Source organism: Ranitomeya variabilis, chromosome 3 (genome assembly GCF_051348905.1).
Source record: "Ranitomeya variabilis isolate aRanVar5 chromosome 3, aRanVar5.hap1, whole genome shotgun sequence".
NCBI lineage: Eukaryota > Metazoa > Chordata > Amphibia > Anura > Dendrobatidae > Ranitomeya > Ranitomeya variabilis.
Genome location: NC_135234.1, coordinates 28,624,925 through 28,645,294, shown reverse-complemented (window position 1 = coordinate 28,645,294; position 20,370 = coordinate 28,624,925). Strand labels below are relative to the sequence as shown.

At 42.1% G+C, this 20,370-nt stretch overlaps 1 protein-coding gene across 2 annotated transcripts in view; it reads right to left on the bottom strand.

Moving 5' to 3' along the window:
- The window catches only part of DSCAM (DS cell adhesion molecule), a 518,766-nt gene that overhangs the window by 54,341 nt on the left and 444,055 nt on the right, over positions 1–20,370 (bottom strand). For both annotated transcript variants that reach the window (XM_077293859.1, XM_077293860.1), the window contains exons 28-30: positions 15,551–15,581; positions 12,560–12,672; positions 6,117–6,266 (exon numbers count right to left, since the gene is read on the bottom strand). In XM_077293859.1, the coding sequence (XP_077149974.1) occupies positions 6,117–6,266; positions 12,560–12,672; positions 15,551–15,581 (294 nt within the window). The remainder of the gene's footprint in view (positions 1–6,116; positions 6,267–12,559; positions 12,673–15,550; positions 15,582–20,370) is intronic.

The following is a 20,370-nucleotide window of genomic DNA, read 5'->3' as shown; positions in this document are numbered from 1 at the left end:
GGTCCTATTTAAGTGATTTCTTGATTGAGAACAGGAGTGGCAGTAATCAGGCCTGAGTGTGGCTAGGGAATTTGAACTCAGCTTCCCAAAGATGTGATGAACCACAGTTAATTTGTTTTTTAAAGGGGGGGATCACTTTGTCACACTGGGTTCTGTAGGTTTGGATTTATTTTTCTCTTAATAATAAAGATCTTCATATAAAAACTGCAATTTGTGTGTTACTTATGTTATCCTTGTCTAATATATAAATTTGCTTGGTGATCTGAAACATTTAAGTGTAGAAAACATGCAAAAGAATAAGAAATCAGGAAGGGGGCAGATACTTTTTCACACCACTATATATAAATCATCTTTTACATTTTAAACATTATAAAAAGGAAAATAGGTCGATGCAAAAGTTTGGGCATCCTGCACTGTTAGTACCTAGTCACACCCCCTTTTGCAAGGATCACAGTTTGTAAATGCTTTTTTTAGGCAGACAAGAGTCTTTCAATTCTTGTTTGAGGGGTTTTCTTCCATTCTTCCTTGGAAAATTCCTCCAGTTCTGTGAGATTCCCTGGTCTTGCATGCACTGCTATTTTGAGGTCTAGCCACAGATTTTCAATGATGCTTAGATCAGGGGAATGAGAGGGCCATTGTAAAACCTTCAGCCTGCTCCTTTTGAGGTCATCTATTGTGGATTTAGGATAATTTCCCATTTGTAGAAGCCATCCTCTTTTAACCTTCAGCTTTTTTACAGATGGTGTTATGTTTGCATCAAGTATTTGTTGAAATGTAATTGAATCCATACTTCCCTGTACCCGTGACATGTTTCCCGTGCCATTGGCTGAAACACAACCCCAAAGCATGATTGATCCACCCTAATGTTTAATAGTTGGCGAGATGTTCTTTTCCTCAAATTCTGTGCCCTTTTCTCTCCATACATGCCTTTGATTATTGTGGCCAAAGAGTTGTATTTTAACCTCATCAGCGATCCACAGTACTTATGTTTTTGCATACTTCTGACGCTGAATTTTATGATGAGAATGCAGGAATATATATATTTGTTTTGCCTAAAATACAACGGAAAGGTGCCATCTCTAACGTTAGGCTTTTTAGAGATCATTTCATCTTCATCTTGCTTAACTGTTCCCAATAACAGTAATTTTGACCAGGGGTGCCCAAACTTTTACATGTGACTCTATGTGCTGCTAACCTGAGTGGTCAGGCCGATTCTAACAGCCTACTAAATGCAGCTCTGATTATGAATGGAGTATAATATCTGATGTTATTACAGAAAAAAATAGGTAAAGAATTAGTAAAAATAGTTTACATGTTTTTTTTTGTGTAACTTATCAGGATCTCGGAAAGTTTGGTAACACCGACTATAGTTGCCATTACAGCTCCTTCATAGTCTTTCACCTAGATCTTCGTTACCTGTAGCTACCGGCCACCATATTTGTGGTCACCCAGCTTTACTAGAACCTAGAAACGACTAAATAGAAAACGAATGACTTATATTTTGCATTACATTCCACTTTCCAGGGCCGTCCTCAGAGAGTGTCACGATGCTTTATGATCAGATGCTCAGCTTTGCCTCTGGCTTACGGGTAATGACGCCATTTTTTTTTTTTTTTACGAAAAACGATTTAGAATTTAATAAACTAAACAATAAATAATCTAAAAATCATTCCCCGGAGAGGCCAAGCAGCACAACATCCACATCTGTGCCCGCAAGGCGTAAAGCTCGATATCTGATGTATGTTCCCCTACACCGTGGCCCTCTCCATCAGTCCCCCGCTCCCCGATGTCCTACCCTTGGCTCCGGCTCTCGGAGAATTCCCTCACGTCTGTAAATGTCAGGTCTGCCGCAGAGCCGGCAGTGTATTTTTAGCCTGGCTAGACAGCGCCGTCACACATAATAAGGCTTTTTACCCCAATTGCCCTATTATCCTACTGTGGTTCTCCGCACCCCGCTGTGGCATTCTTATGTCTCCTGAGCACAGCCTTATACATAGTTTATGAAGCGTCTTTTTTTTTCTTCTTTTTTTTTTTAACCGAAGGATTTTCTTCTCTAAAATAAATAACGAGATTCTAAAAATAGGGATTTAGGGCACGGAAGAGTCGAAGAGGTAAAGATATCTTGGCAAAACTGGAAGTGCAGCTCTGATTTTGAACATTTGATTAAGATTGCAATTTTTAAGAGACTGATGTCCTGTTCTCTAGTCACAGCCAAAGCTGCATACAGAATTGTATAGTGTCTGTAATTGCCAAGCTACTTGGAATAACCAGACATATTGTAGATTCAATATTTTGGGGCATTTTTTCCCCCCAAAAATAGAAAAGGTTGTCTCATAATCACCCTTCTATATGCCCCATCTAATCCCCTCTATCTGCATACAGAATTGTATAGTGTCTGTAATTGCCAAGCTACTTGGAATAACCAGACATATTGTAGATTCAATATTTTGGGGGATTTTTTCCCCCCAAAAAATAGAAAAGGTTGTCTCATAATCACCCTTCTATATGCCCCATCTAACCCCCTCTATGAATTAGATAAGAGAGACACTAAGTAAGGGAGGTCTCAGCTGTGGAGGCCACGAGTTACATGGTTGACCATTCATTTGAATAGGAGTCATGTAATACCACATTCCAACTGTAGTGGCCGCTGTGGGGAAATGTGTGGCCAGATAACATAAAGCTAGAGCCGAACGATCGGATCAATGTTTTTACTAAAGGCATTTTCATGACCGTCCCTTTAAAAAACACCCAAAATTTACATATAATAGTGACCAAGAAAAGTTTGCTTTCGTTTATACTAAAAAAAAATAACTAATCATCAAATTTTTGCCACTTTCACTAGAATTGTCACCCATGATTTCGAGACCTGATGGTGAATAAACTGAATTGTTGCAGTTTGTCATAAATGATTGATCCCTTTAGATTTTTTGGGGGGGATACAAATGCATGGCAGTGATAGCCTTGAAAGGGTTAAGCACTCTACATCCTGTGCTCTCCAGTGCGAGTCTGATTATGTGAGATTCAATTTTGCATTTTTTTTTCTTTTTCCTCCCAGGCTTTTTAATCAATTAATTCTACCACTCGGAGACAGAGAAAATAACTTCATATATTATTAACCAAATTCCAGCTGATTACAGAAAGTATAATTATTTACCAAGCCTTAAATTAGCAAATGAATTAATGAAGCTGTAACGGGGGAGGGTAAATGACTCTATCCTCCTCAGCACAATTTTGAAGGATCAGTCCTAATACAATGAACAATAGATAAGATTTTGGTCGCCCGCAGCCACCACTAGGGGGAGCTCAGAGGATTACTGCACACTTTTATGTTGAGATCCAAGTATAAACAGTATGCAGCAAACTCTTACACTCCCCCTACTGGTGGCTGCAGGAAATGCAATAATTAATAATTCTATAAGCAAATTAATTAAAACTGACCGTTGATTTCTGCTAAATATTTGCATTAGCTATGCTGCCAGTATGTAGCACATGAGACCCACAGTCGAAACTAAATAAGTAACATGCTACTTTTTATACAGACTGATACAAAAAAATATTTAATACACAATTTTTCTATTTCATGTGAAGGGGCTTGCATGGTGTTTGAGTGTCATCAGACTCTCAGTGGATTTCGGAATGGAATCTGCAATCAAAGGCTTGGATTCTGCATGCAACTAGAATGTTGTTACCGATCCTTCTATGTTCCAATGTTCGTGAATATTAGGACCAATCCTCCAAAATGTGCCCTCCTATTTATTAAGCTGATGGATGGGGAAAAGGGTGATACCGTATATGTACAGTGGGAAAAATTAGAATTTGATACACTGATGATGTTGCAAGTTTTCCCACCTACAAAGAATGGAGAGGTCTGTTAGACAGAATCTTTTAAAAAAAACAACAGAAAATCCCATTGTATGATTTTTCCCCCCAATCTATTAGATTTGGGTCTGGCGACTGGCTGGGCCACTCCAGGACCTTGGAATGCTTCTTATGTGGCCACTCCTTAGTTGCCCTGTAATGCTGGAAGACACAGCTATGATCCATCTATAATGCTCTTACTGAGGTAAGGAGGTTGTTGGCCAAAACCTCTTGATACACGACCCCATCCATCCTCTCTTCAATACGGTGCAGTCTTCCTGTCCCCTTTGCAGAAAAGCATCCCCAAAGTATGATGTTTCCCCCACCATGCTTCACAGTTGGGACAATGTTCTTGGGGTTGTATTCATCCTTCTTCTTCCTCCAAACATGGCGAGTGGAGTTGATATCAGAAAGTTATATTTTGGTCTCATCTGACCACACGACCTTCTCCCATGCCTCCTCTGGATCATCCACATTGTTATTGGTGAACTTCAAATGTGCCTGGACATGTGCTGGTGTGAGCGGGGGAACCTTGTGTGCCCTGCAGGAGTTTAATCCATGACGGCGTAGTGTGTTACTAACAGTAATGTTTGAGACACTGGTCCAAGCTCTATTCAGGTCATTGACCAGGTCCTCCCATGTAAATCTGGGCTGATTCTGGACCAATCTCAGAACCATCCTTACCTCAAGAGGCGAGATATTGCATGGAGCTCCAGACCGAGGAACATTGACGGTCATCTTGTGTTTCTTCCATTTTCAAATAATTGTGCCAACAGTTGTTGCCTTCTCACCAGGCTGCTTGTCTATTGTCCTGTAGCCCATCGCAGCCTTGTGCAGGTCTACAATTTTGTCCCTGGTGTCCTTATACAACTCTTTGGTCTTGGCCATGGTGGAGAGGTTAGAGTGTGATTGAGTGGACAAGTGTCTTTTATACAGATAACGAGTTCAAACAGGAGCAATTAATACAGGTAATGAGTGCAGAGTAGGAGGCTTCTTACAGAAAAAATACCAGGTCTGTGAGAGCCAGAATTCCTGCTGGTTGGTCGGTGATCAAATACTTATTTTAATTCAATAAAATGCAATTTAATTATTTAAAAAATCCTACAATGTGATTTTCTGGTTTTTTTTTTAGATTCTGTCTCTGACAGGTGAAGTGTACCTACGATAAAAATGACAGACATCTCCTTCCTTGTAGGTGGGAAAACTTGCCAAATCATCAGTGTGTTAAATATTTATTTTCCTCGCTGTATACCATATTTTTTGGACTAAAAAAGGCACTTTTTCCTCAAAAAATGTGGAAGAAAATGGGTGGTGCGTCATAGTCCGGATGTGGGGGAGCGCCAGCGGTGGAGCAGGAGATGGCTGCTGTGGCTAACTCCTGTGCCTGCTGCTAAAAAGAAATTAATATTCACTCCATTCCACGCCCATGGACGTGGAAAGAAGCAAATATTTATTTCTCTTTAATAGCGCACACACTGTTAGGCTGGGATCACACATGCAAGCAATACGGCCGAGTCTCGCATGTTAATACCCGGCATTGCCGCTGTCATTCAGGAGCGGAGCGTGCAGACGCATAGCAATACATGGAGCCGCACGCTCCGCTCCTGAGTGACAGCGGCAATGATGGGTATTAACATGCGAGACTCGGCCGTATTTCTCTCATGTGTGATCCCAGCCTTAGCTGCAGAGGGATTATGCATACCAGGATGCGGATGAGGGGACCATATGTACCAGTTGCGACTTGTATTGTTCAAGATTATTGTACCTGTTTTTATTATGTATACCCCTCCTCACATGTAAAGCGCCATGGAATAAATGGCGCTATAATAATAAATAATAATAATATACTAGAATAGGGGATATTAAGCACAGAATTAACCACATTTTTTGCTTCAATTTTTTTTCTAAGTTCCTCCTCTAAAACCTAGGTGCGTTGTATGGTGCGTTGCGACTTATAGTCCGAAAAATACTATGGTATATATACTTTAAAATAAAACATGAATACAAAAATGTGTGTGTATATAATTATATATATATATATATATATATATATATATATATATATATATATATATATATTTCTTTAAATATGTTTTTATTTTTTAAAAATACTTTATCTTCAATGTATATAAATACTAAAAATAAAATATGGATATAATAAAATTAACATTTAATTTACATTTAGATATAAATTTTGATTTCTATTAGCTTTTACACAAATATATGAATTGCGATACACAAAATGTAATAACACTTACTTGTCCCGGGCCGAGCGTCTGACACATCGACCAGGGGCCCTGTGGCCTGTGAGACGGACTGGTAATGCACCGTGTGAGTGACAGTTAACGACTTCTGTTTCGATGACTCCCCGAAATCAGCGTCAGTCAATAGCACCGTAGATCTGTCATCTGGAAGCGAAAGAAGATTTAATATTAGGAGAAGATTTAAAGGCGATGACTGAAGCTCAAAACCTTTGGTCTGCTCATGCATTGATTTAAAGGAAAAAAAAACTGATTTGACATAGAAATTTTTTTTTTTTACGTATTTCTTTGCATTCGTGTCACATTTTGTGTGTGAGCAGAAATAGAGGAATAAATTGCTCGGCGTCTTGGATAAATCTTAGCTCTGGACAGTGAAGCGGGGAATGATTGCTGGAGAGATGGAACGGGCGTTCTGTCTGCATTGCTTACAAAGCAAGAGAGACCATTAAACTGGGAAGAAGCGAGACTGCAGAAAAGGATGTTCTTATCTCCTGGTCATTAGTGAGGAGACAAGAAGATTCAGATTCTGCAATGTGGAGGGCAAATCGGCAAAAAAGATCAGAATCGTCAGAAGTCTGAAGTGTCCCAATGTTTACGAAATATAGGTCATTAGAAAAAATATCTAGATTCTTTTTTTTTAAGTACATTGTAACTTTTAATAGGGGAGCTGGGATGATTTCCTCTGAATTATGATCTGGTGCAAAATGGGAGATAGTTGAATCTGATGCTGGACCTCTGTCTGGCTCACAGTATAAAAAAAAAAGTTGTAATGAAATGAGAAAAAAAAAGTTGTAAGGTAATTCCCAACTTGGTAGGTCATCACGTAAGTTACTGATCTCAGAGTCTGAGCGCTGGGACGCCCTGTGAGAGCGGTGCGTCTGGTTATCTCCGACAGTCTGATGGGGGATTGTGAAGTCCCAGCAAGTTATCATCCCATCCCATCCCTCGGGATAATCCCACTGTATTCAGATTTGTGGGTGGAGGGGAATAAAAGATATATAAGTAATGTAATCAAATTTTAAAGGGAATCTGCCGGCAGATTTTTGTTATATAATCTGAGAGCAGTATGATGTTCGGGCAGAGATCCTGATTCCAGCGATGTGTCACTTGCTGGGCTGTGTTTCAATACAATCAGTATTTTATTAGCAGGAGATTATCACTAGAGGACTAAGTGTCTTGTGCCTCCTGGTCCAGCCACACCCACCCACCAATCAGTGGTGTGGGCGGGGTTATACAGAGCTCAGCATTCCGAGCTCTGCTACATCTGCAGAAGAGAAAACTGTGATTCTATCGCAACTGTCGCACCCAGGAAACTAAGTGATACATCGCTGGAATCAGGGTCTCTGCCCCTTCATCATACTGCTGTCAGATTACTAAGCAAACACCTACTACAGGTTATCCTATATGGAACCCATTGCTTATGTTACAGATGTAGCAGCTGTTTTATGCTATTTTTCTAGGACAGCGTAGACGCCCGCTACACATTACTATCGTACTATCCCTCAGATAACATGTTCGCGGCTGCTACAGTTCTACATGGCTGAGATCCACCAGATTTACAAGCATCACCCCACTGCCATATCTATAAAACCGGTCGGTAAAAAGAAGGCAGGTATAGAGCCGGCAGGTGCCCTAACACACACAGATTTTGGTAGCTCCCAGATGTTACCTCTCTATTCAGTTCTATGGAGAGTAAAGACTGGAAAGGATTACCAGGGGTGGTCCCAGAGGATTAAAAGGGGTGGCCCCAGAGGATTAAAAGGGGTGGCCCCAGAGGATTAAAAGGGGTGGCCCCAGAGGGTTAACAGGGGTGGTTTAACAGGATTAAAAGGGGTGAGCCCAGAGAAAAAGGGGTGGTCCCAGAGGATTAAAAGAGGTGGTCCCACAGGGTTAACAGGGGTGGTCCAAGAGGATTAAAAGGGGTGGTCCCAGAAGATTAAAAGGGGTGGTCCCAGAGAGTAAACAGGGGTGGTCTCAGAAGGTTAACAAGGGTGGTCCCAGGTTGGACTTACATCTCTTACATGTATAGAAATATCCCTTTAATAACTGCATCTTTTCAGGTGGCACATCATCATCAAGGATGGCACGACATGATCAAAGATGCCATGACATAATCAAGGCTGGCACGACGTCAGCAAGGATGGCACATCATCAAAGATGCGATGACATTATCAAGGATTGCACATCACCAAAGATGCGACGACATCATCAAGGATAGCATGAGGTCACCAAAGATGTGAAGACATCATCAAGGATAGCATGAGGTCACCAAAGATGCGATGACATCATCAAGGATAGCATGAGGTCACCAAAGATGTGATGACATCATCAAGGATAGCATGAGGTCACCAAAGATGTGATGACATCATCAAGGATAGCATGAGGTCACCAAAGATGTGATGACATCATCAAGGATAGCATGAGGTCACCAAAGATGCGATGACATCATCAAGGATGGCACGACATAATGAAGGATAACCAATATTACATTCCCTGCTTGAATCACACCAGTCTCCTGTTATGCATTCATGAAGCAGGCGGCTCAGGATGAACACTACCAAAGTTCCCAAACCCCACAAGGAACAGCAGTGTCTTATTTTGTAACATCTTTTCCGATCTCTTTATGTTGTAAACTCGACGTTACTAAACAAGGAGAATTTGCTCCATTCATGAGCGCGTCTCCCCTCGGGCATTGATCCTCGGGAGATTCGGCTGGTGATATAAAACAGAGGGATGTGGAAGAACAGGTGGAAGGATTTTCGATCTGTAAGCGCAGGGGGCCATAAAGCATCGTCACCATCCCTTCTGAGACGCCCGCAGGCCTTATTTATACAGCGGAGGAGCTTTCGTTGCTCGGAGGGGCTGGAAGTTTTCCACTTCTCCGTTAAGTCTTCCGTGTGACAGCGATGGGGCGGCCGCGGCTCGGCACAATACTGTTGTTTGCATTTTTTGCCCAAACAAGGCAGCGGGCGGACAGTATGTGCTGGAAATACGAGGCTTAAAGCCTCACAGGTTATTAGGAGCTGTGCCTGCGCCAAGGGACAAGGTAACGGCACCGAGATGCTGCCAAGATGAAGTCCCACTGCTGCCCGGCCAGACAACGCTTCCTTGCTGCACTGATGTGTCCGCCGCTAACCTGCGCAACCGGGATGTGGAGCGACAGAGCCGCCGCCGCCAGCCATCCAACATGGTACCCAGCGTTCCCAAATTAAGCCCTCATCTAATGCTGGTACCCACAGAGTGAGAGAATGGTTAGCCGTTCAGGATTCCGGGAAAGCTGGGTCCTGTGTGAGCAGTAATGTATATAGTTGTATAGATCCTATTAGGGGTATAAAAGGCGGTATAGAAAGGAACCATTACAGGGATCGCTAGGTTTAGAGCAATCAAATTCACTTTTAATTTTTCCCAAAATGTTCAAATAAAAATTTTGTTTGCCAGGAATAGGTTAAAAAAATGTTGATTATCATCATCACGATAAATGGCTTTTTTTTTTACCATAAATTCGATTTGCGCCAATTTCCAGCTAATCTGAAGAATTGTAACTTCAGCAGATTTTTTCATTTTTGGAATGAGTGAACTGTGAATCTGTCAGTGAGCTCGTCCAGTTTTATGGGAGAATTAGTAGATCTTGTGCTTGTCTTCTTTCTGCGCTCCTCTTGGCTGATGTATAACCGCACATCATATAAAAGCTGAATGTGCAGAGGAAGAAAAAGCTGATAAGAGTTAAGGGGTGCAACATTTTTAACAAAACCAGATTGCAAAAATGATTTTTAAACCCAAATAGACAGATTTAAAAAAAAAAAAAAATTGCTGCCCAAAATTGGACAACCCCTTTAAGATGTGTCTTTTATTGCACTTCAGTGCCATTGAATTGAATGGAGTTGAGCTGCAATACCAGACATGACCCGTGGTCGGGGGTGGCGCTGTGTCTGAAATTTTCAAACCCCTTTAATACAAGACAACCCCCTTAATAGAGGTATAGTGAAACATGACAGCAACCTCAGACTATACAGGACTTTATGCTCTCATTAGTCTGCATATGAGCTGCATACCACAAACGGCAGATTTTTTAAATCAAGACGATAGTAGGTATGATTCCTTATCAGCTGTGGGACTACAGCTCCCAGCAGGTCCTGACAGTCACAGTGATGTGACAGGAGAGCAGGGGTCCCTGTGATCAGTGGCCCCTGGCATGCTGCAGCCCCGGTGACCCCAGTAACATTTGCTCCCTGTGAGCGGTCTGTAAACTCTGTTTCCAAAACAATTGTTGCTGCGGCGACAGATGAACGGTGTTCCGTATTAGCAGATAATCCGCTTACACAGGAAGCGCAGCGCCGCACGGGGGAGGGCAGCAACACCGGCTCATAGGGGCACAACGTCCCCACATGTGAGCGGCCCGTCCCTCCGAGGCCAAGCCTATCAGGTGTGAGACTGTTACATAGTACAGTAATATACGGTATTATATGATGTACTGTGATGTGTATGTGTAATGTATGGCGCTATATACGGCATTATATGAGGGTGCTGTGATGTATATGTGTAATGTATGGCACTATATACAGTTTTATATGAGGGTACTGTGATGTATATGTGTAATGTATGGCGCTATATACGGCATTATATGAGGGTGCTGTGATGTATATGTGTAATGTATGGCACTATATACAGTATTATATGAGGGTACTGTGATGTGTATGTGTAATGTATGGCACTATATACGGTATTATATGAGGGTGCTGTGATGTATATGTGTAATGTATGGCACTATATACAGTATTATATGAGGGTACTGTGATGTATATGTGTAATGTATGGCGCTATATACGGTATTATATGAGGGTACTGTGATGTGTATGTGTAATGTATGGCACTATATACAGTATTATATGAGGGTACTGTGATGTGTATGTGTAATGTATGGCACTATAGACGGCATTATATGAGGGTGCTGTGATGTATATGTGTAATGTATGGCACTATATACAGTATTATATGAGGGTACTGTGATGTGTATGTGTAATGTATGGCGCTATATACGGTATTATATGAGGGTGCTGTGATGTATATGTGTAATGTATGGCGCTATATACGGTATTATATGAGGGTACTGTGATGTGTATGTGTAATGTATGGCACTATATACAGTATTATATGAGGGTACTGTGATGTGTATGTGTAATGTATGGCACTATAGACGGTATTATATGAGGGTACTGTGATGTGTATGTGTAATCTATGGCACTATAGACGGTATTATATGAGGGTACTGTGATGTGTATGTGTAAAGTATGGCACTCTATACGGTATTATATGAGGGTACTGTGATGTGTATTGTATGGCACTATAGACGGTATTATATGAGGGTACTGTGATGTGTATGTGTAATGTATGGCACTATAGACGGTATTATATGAGGGTACTGTGATGTGTATGTGTAAAGTATGGCACTCTATACGGTATGTTGTACGGTGCTATTATGTATACAGGTCTGGTACATGTTTACTGCGCGGGTGATGGCGGCACAGTTTGAGGCTGGTATTACGGCACTCTATGGTGTACATGGTAAAATACTGTTATGTAGGCACTGTAGTATTATCTGTACTGTATGGAGATAATATGTAGGCACGGTAAGGTACTATTATATGTAATGTACGGTACCTTTATGTAGGTGCTGTACGATAGTATTATTCCATCACTTTATGTTACTATTATGTGTATTTTGTGGTACTATTATATAGGCACTGTATGGTAGTATTATGTAAGCAATGTATAGTAGTATTATATGTACTATATGGTTGTATTGTGTAGGCATACAATGTATTATAGTACAATGTACAATGTAGTACAATGTATTATACTGCATGGGAGTACAATATGTACTGTATTGGTAGTATGTTGTGTACGTATTGTACTGTAGCATTATCTGTACTGTGTGGTACTATTATACAGACAATGCAGTATGCATACAGTATGATACTAATACGTATGTATTCTATGGAAGCATTAAGCAGGCTCTGTGGTACATTTATGTACTGTATGGCACTATTATGTAGGCAATGTACGGTAGCATGTTATACACTCTATGGTAGCATTATGCAGGCACTCTGTGGTAGTATTATGTACTGTATGGCACTGTTATGTAGACAATGTATAGTAGCATGTTATATACTGTATGGCAGCATTATGCAGGCACTCTGTGGTAGTATTATATGTACTGTAAGGAGTTATTTTGTGGATACTGTTTGTAAGTAAAAGGATGTTATTATGACAGACACAATATTTTAACGTTATTACTTTGCACTTGCTTGATGCGACAGAGAAGTTTTGTCCAACACTGGTCCTGTAGTAAAGAGCCAGTGCGGTCCCACTGATAACTCGGCGCTGAGCTCCCTGGGCCAGCAATGAGAAGAAATCGCCGTCCAGGCCCAGAACGCACGTACCGATAGTCTCCATGGTGTCCCGCTCTTCTATAAGGAGCTGCGCTCGGGGAATATCGATGTGCATTCTCAGGGTCTGCTGCTTGTTCAGTGTGTCTGACGTCCGCGTGTTCTTACTGAAGACGTAAAAAAAGGAGGAAAAAAAATAGGATTATAAAAAAGAAAAAAAAGGTTAAGTATCAATCTGAAACCAGCGATAAAAGGACACAGTCTGTAAAAAAGACTCCAGTAAGATGGACACGCCGTAGACTTTAATGGATGGGGATCTGTAACGGCTGACGTCGCCTTTTCTGTAGACCTGTATTTTACCAGCACTTCTGTTTAATGAGCTACTGGCGGCCGTCCTCCCGCAGTCACACGGAGCACAAATAATAATACACAAGAGGGTAATAAAGCATAAAATAACATTTCAGGCCAGTTTAAAAGAGTGTGATGGCGGGAGGATCCTCTGCGCAGCGCTCACACACATCGTCCTGGAACTTTACCATTGACACTTTGCTGTAGAGTTTTTACGCTGACTTTAATCTATTTTTATGCCATTTTTTACATTTATATACCACGTTGCCAGGAAGTCGTCACCACTTTGTTGTCAAATGTGTGATCCAGCATCTTAAAGACTGCCTATATTGCTCTACTATAGGGATGTCTGCCTTTAGAGACTTTTTTTCTTAAGTTAAATGCATGCATTTGGGACTAAAAAATATTTTTGCAATCGGATTTCATTACAAATTTTGCATCCTTTGGCCTTTACAGGTTTTTTGTTTCTCGGGACATTCTACTTTCATGCGATCTGAGAAGAGTTCAGAAAAAAGCAGATAAAAGCGACGGACCGCCATATAGCGCTCACTGATGGATGCTCAGTTAGCTCATTTTGCAGTCAGTAGTGTAAAATTTGTAATGAAACCCAATTGCAAAAATCATTTGTAGCCCAAATGATATTTGTTTAAAGTAAGAAAAAAAGTTTTCCCCAAAGTTGGATATTCTCTTCAACCTACATACACAATTATTATATTCTTTCCATATACATTCTTTTGGTTGACAGCCACCACTAGGTGGCGCTAAATGAAGACTGATGCATACAGGCTCACTGAATCCTTTGCTACAATGTATCCAGTTTAGAAATTCTTGAATCTGTCGTCTGATTTAAATATATACAGTATTTTTTTTTACCTGGTATAAATGCTGCTTTTTTCTGAATCTGGCAATACTTTTCTCTCGTTCTTGCTCCTCTCCGTTCCCAAGATACGGCCCCCTCTTCCCTGGATATAAACCTAGTCTTTTAGTTAATGACAACACCCACTTGGCTAAGAAGACTAGATTATACAGAGTGAATATAGGCTCATATCTCAGGAACAGAGAAGCACAGAAACAAATGAGAAACATCCCCGGATTCAGGGAAACCGCACCATTTACACCAGGTACAAATATTATATATTTTTAATAGTTTTAATTTAGCTCTTGTCCGGTTTTCTTCAATGTATAGGCCCAGGGTGACTAGCTCACAGGAAATAGGATAAAGCCATAATACAGGGTCTGTGAACAATAGTAGTTAGCCTGCTTGTTTATGGTTTCCATGTATAGGTAGAGCTATTCTGACCTCGCTGCAAGGACATTTAGTGGCTACATCTCAGGCACATGCTCTCTATTAACTTAGGGACAAATGAACCAATTTTCTGACTTAAATTAATTAAGTCATTAATAGATTTCCAATAATTGTGTGCTTGCACCTGAAGGAAGAAAACTGTAAAGTAGACATTGGCTTACAGGACCATTACCTATAGGTGGCGCTATAGAGACATCTTTTATTTACAGCCTGAAAAAGGGAAAAATGGCCCAATTATTGCGTTCAGTGGAAAAGATGAAATCTATGAAGATGTGAAGAGTAAAGATAAAGTCCCTAATCAATGTGATTACTCTTATAACCCTCTGTAACTGAATCCCAGGAAATAGAACGGGACTGAATTCGGAACGATCTGGTTTCTTGTTCTCAAAAATTTAGAAAAAAAAAAATTGTCAAATACGGAATTTTGGACGCACATTTTTGTCATTTGCCAGCTTATAAAGACTAAGTCTCTGATCACCTAACCATTATGGTTAGTTTTTAGAGGTGATGACAGTGGCGTGAAGAGAGGCTATAAAGGATCCTGTGGATGGAAGGTCCTTCTCTCCAAAAGAATGGGAATCCAGCACTCTCTCAAGGGTTCGGGTCCCTTTAGGATCTGCTCAAATTTTCTGGTCTCATCAAATAACTCATCTTCAGAAGATGGCACAAATTCATGTGGCCCCCGAGAACGGTGGTCTACTGCTTTCAGTGATCACCAACATTATGGTCGGAGTATGGGCCCTAAATGTCCTAATATCTTCTGATGGCCCCTCTGGACATCTTTATGATCCATTTTCGCATAATGCCCACTACAGTAGTTTTTTCACAAACCTGTACAACGGCCACCTTTAAGTTGCGGTCTTATTTTACCCAATCCCCATTTATAGCCAGCCACACTGCCATCCAGGAGACACCATGTACAGGTGGCACTTGTGAACATCTGAGGGCCACGGAGTTGAAGGAAAAGATCTGCGATGTCCAGTTTGGTCCTCTGCGGTAGCTAGATCGGAGCAGTCATCTTTTCTAAGGTTGGAATCTTTGGCCCGGCATCCTGGGTACCTCTTGGGATGCATCCTGGGCTGTCATGGGAGAATAGATTGGACGCCGAAATAGGGAAACGTGAATGTTTTTGTTGAACCCTACAGTAGAGCCTTAGGTCAAGCAGCTGTCTACTGCCCTGAAGTTAAGTCCAGGCCCAATCTACCCCAAAGGAGGTTGTCCAGGATCGATTGGACGACCTCTTTAGATATGATATTCGGCTGGCTGGAAGAAGGAGGGAATGATCATTTTATCAACTTCCATACCACGATGAAATAAAGAATGAAACAGAAAGGAAGACCTATCAAAACCGGACCGTGATATCTTGAAAACGTCCAAAGAGATCCTCTTACCTCATGAGCATTTCAGCCAAACTTTTTGCATCTGGAATAGAAAAAAAAAAAAAGTTGCATCAGATCAACAAAAAGGTTTATGGTTGTAATCGTGTTCATTCATGGACATGTTATACAAGAGTTGTATTATGGCTTAGATTTTATTGCATTTTTAAAGGACACATTGAAAAACTATAAACGTTAGGGAAACAGCAGATATGTGGAGAGCCGGCCTCATGGCCGATGACTTGTGACTACCTATGATGTTTCGTGGTCCGAGTACAGAACATAATGCAGGGGTCCGCACCTGACAGTCTTATATATGTACCTGTGAGGTTCCTTACATCTGGTCTGTGCACCATGGTCTGCACAAGGACCACGAAACACGGATGTGAGACCGTCCTGACTTGTGTAATTCCCCGGTGTTATCCTCTCACACCTACATACGGCCCCGGCGCTGTACCTTCTCTGTCACCAGCTGTCAGGTGCGGACAATAGAGACATTCTATGCAGCCAATAAGTCCAAAAATCACCGTAATCTCACATTTAGCAAAAACAGTCCCATGCCAACTCCAGGGCAACATAACATCAGTAATAGCAGTGTATCACAAAAGAGAGTACACCCCTCACATTTCTGTAAATATTTTACTATATCTTTTCATGCACAACACTGAAGATCTGACACTGTGATACAATGTGCAGTAGTCAGTGTGCAGCTTGTATAACCCTCTAAGTAGCTCACAAACAGCCATTAATGTCTAAACCGCTGGCAACAAAAGAGAGTACACCCCTAAGTGAAAATGGTCAAATTGTGCCAAATTAGCCATTTTCCCTCCCGGTGTCATGTGACTCATATTGGTGTAAATAGGGAGCAGGTGTGTAACATTTGGTGTTCTCTCTCACACTCGCATATTGGTCACTGGAAGTCCAGCATGGCGCCTCATGGCAAAGAAGCCTCTGAGGATATCCTCTCACAATAGACATGAGTGCTGCCAACATTGCTACAGAGGTTACAGCAGTGGGGGGTCCGCTTGTCAGTGCTCAGACCATACGCAGAGGTTACAAGGGTGGGCTACAGTTCATTGAGGGAACCATGAATGCCAACATGTACTGTGACATACTGAAGCAGAGAACGATCCTTTACTTGAAAGGCTGCACACCAAAGATGACGTTCGACGAGATGAAAGAGGTTTATGGTGATGATTCCCCATTATATGATATAGTCAAGAACTGGAATCATCAATTCACATGTGGTCGGACTTCGGTGCAGACAGCTCCAATTCCAGGGTGACCGGACTCTACTATTGTTGAACACCATCCAGCAAGTGGAGGTCGCCATTTTGGAAAATCGCTGCGTAACTATTCACCACCTAGCCCAAAATGTCAAGATTAGTGTGGGGTCCGTGAAAAAAAATCATCAGAGACCATCTTCACATGCATAAGGTTTACGCTCGCTGGGTTCCCCGGCTGCTCACACCTTTCCAGAAGCAGGAACAGGTCAAATGCTCTCAGGCTCTATTGTGCCATGTAAACCAGGAGGACTTTTCCAACAGATTGATCACACCGGATGAAAGCCGGGTCCATCACTATGATCCTGAGATTAAAGTCCAGTCGATGCAATGGAAGCATCATGACTCACCGCCTCCAGAGAAGGCACATGTCCAACCCTAGGCAGGCAAAGTCATGCTCACAGTATTTTGGGACCAGCACGGAGTAGTATTGATGGATTTCCTAGCAAAGGATTCCATGATTACTGGGGCAGCCTATGCTTCACGGCAGCGGAAATTGCGGGAGGCCATCAAAACCAAGAGACGTGGCATGCACCAGTTGACAACTCACATGTTGCCCAAATGGAAGCATGCTCCTGTGGCTTTGAAAGTCTACCAAATCCCCCTTATTCACCCGACCTCGCACCATCGGACTTCCACCTTTTTCCAACAATTAAGTTATTTTTGAAGGGTAAGCATTTCCCAGATGATGGGACTCTGATTTCTGAAGTCATAAAATGGCTTTTGAAGCAACCTGTCGACTACAAGCGAGGCGTTTACAGTTGCTTAAAGGGATGGGAGAAGTGTGTGTCCCCCTAGATGGCACCTATGTAGAGAAGGACTAATAACTGTGCCAAGTTTCATTGCTCTCAGTCTACAAGAAGTGGGTCAGGGGAAATCTTTAATGAATGCCCCTCATATCTATCTATGTATCTACTGTATCTATCGTTTCCCGTTTTTCAATCCTCGAAAATCCCTATATTTCGCTGACCAGTAATAGAGATTTGAGGCCACATACAGATATTGGAGGCCACATACACAAATCATTTCTGTACCTCGAGCCTTGAAGTGAAAAAGGGGGCGATTGTACTTATTGAGGAGATTTTATGAGACGTTAATCCGGAAAGACAACCTGAGTCACAGTCTATAAATACGGGAGACATATTTAGCTTCTCGGTGAGTTGCCGCAGGGCTGCATTGTTACCCTTCTGCTGTATGCGATTCATGACATATAGATTGTGTCCCATTTACTCTAATGTATCATTCATTATAAGAAATAACTTTAGTAAACTTCCTTCTGTTGGGACATTTTGATTGAACAAGGTATGGGGGGTCCGTTCTTTCCTCCATACTAAGCAAATGGAAGAAAAATTGCAAGGTATATTGACTTTTCAGAAAATTGCAAGGAAGAGGTCACAGAGTATTAGGTGCGCTTTATTCTAAGGAGAAAAAGTCTAGGTAAAATTTTATTTGTGCTCAATGCCAAGGAGCTGCAGAGAAAGTGTGTTGTTTTTTTTTGCAAAAGGAAAAAAATTAAAACATGTTTTCCACTTGAAAAACTTTAGGTTGTGTTGATTGAGATAAATAGTCTAATAATCTGCGCACATCATACGTTCTAGTGAAAACTATTAGTCTCTCTTGTAGAGAAGGATCTGGGTGTATTCTAGGTCACAGACTAAATAGCAGCATCTAATGTCAATCAGCGTTTTAGCATATTATCATGTACTTGTGGGACAAGGATGTAGTAAGTGACAGTACCACCTCATCCGGGATATGCAGATCAGTTCTGGCCCTGGAGCTAGAAAAGGTACAAAGAAGAGCAACAAAACTGATAAGAGCATCTTGGTAAAGGGAAAAGATTAAAGAATTACGTGGTGACATGATTAACTTGTACAAGTGCATAAATGGCCCTTACAAAAAAATATAGTTAAGACCTGATTCATGTAGAAGACAAGACGCTACTTCATTCCGTCTGGTGAAAAAAAAGCTTCAGTCTCCAGAGGAGCAAAGGCTTCTTCACCACAAGAACTATTAATCTTCCTTCCTTCCTTCCTTTGAGGTGCACTCTGTGCGCATCTACTCCCCCTCCAACCTCCAACTGGCTGTCATTTACCGCCCCCCAGGGCCAGCCACCACCTTCTTTGACCACTTCACCACCTGGCTACTTCATTTCCTTTCTGCGGACATCCCCACTATCATCATGGGCGATTTCAACATACCCATTGACACTTCCCTCTCAGCTGCCACTAAACTTCTATCTCTCTCTTCCTCCTTCGGCCTCACTCAATGGTCTTCTGCAGCCACTCACAAAGATGGTCACACACTGGACCTCATCTTCACCCGCCTCTGCTCCCTATCTAACCTCTCTAACTCGCCTCTTCCTCTCTCTGACCACAACCTTCTCACATTCTCATCTCTCTCCACTCCATGTCTAGAGTCCCCACCCCACAAACTTTCACACCCTCGCAGAAATCTTAAACATCTTGACCTACATTCATTCTCTGAATCCCTCCTCCCTCTCACAGACATAATTTCCATACACAATGCGGATGACGCTGCCGCTCTATATAACACCACAATAGCTGTAGCTTTGGAATCTGCTGCCCCACTTACACATACCAAAGCTCGCAAAATCAACAGACAGCCCTGGCACACCAGCCTGACCAAAGAACTGAGGCGAGCTTCCAGGGCTGCTGAGCGCAGATGGAAAAGATCCCACTCCAACGACCACTTAATCGCATTCAAACAGTCCCTCACTACTTTCAAGACCGCACTCGCCACAGCTAAACAAACCTACTTCTCATCTCTCATATCCTCCCTGTCTCACAACCCTAAACAGTTATTCAACACCTTCAATTCTCTCCTCCGTCCCCCAGCACCTCCTCCCTCCTCACTTATCTCTGCTGAAGACTTTGCCTCATTCTTCAAGCAGAAGATTGATAACATCAGAGACAGTTTTGGTCAACAAGCCCCAGAGCCCTTCCTCCCAACTTCCCTACCCTCCACCTCCAAAACCAACTACTCCACCATTACAGAAGATCAACTCGCCACTCTACTCTCAAGATCGCATCTCACCACCTGTGCACTTGACCCGCTCCCAACCCACCTCATCCCAAACCTCACCACAATCTTCATCCCAACCCTAACCCATCTCTTCAACCTATCACTAACAAATGGTGTTTTCCCCTCAAGCTTTAAACATGCCTCCATCACACCTATCCTCAAAAAGCCCTCTCTTGACCCATCCTCTGTATCTAGCTATCGCCCTATATCACTTCTCCCCTATGCCTCAAAACTACTGGAACAACACGTCTACCTTGAACTGTCCTCCCATCTCTCTTCTTGCTCCCTCTTTGACCGCTTACAATCTGGCTTCCGGCCACACCATTCCACTGAAACTGCCCTAACTAAGGTCACCACTGACCTTTTAACCGCCAAGAGCAAGCGACACTACTCTGTTCTCCTCCTCCTCGACCTGTCGGCTGCCTTTGACACAGTGGACCATTCCCTATTATTACAGACCCTCTCATCCCTTGGCATCACAGACTTGGCCCTATCCTGGATCTCATCATA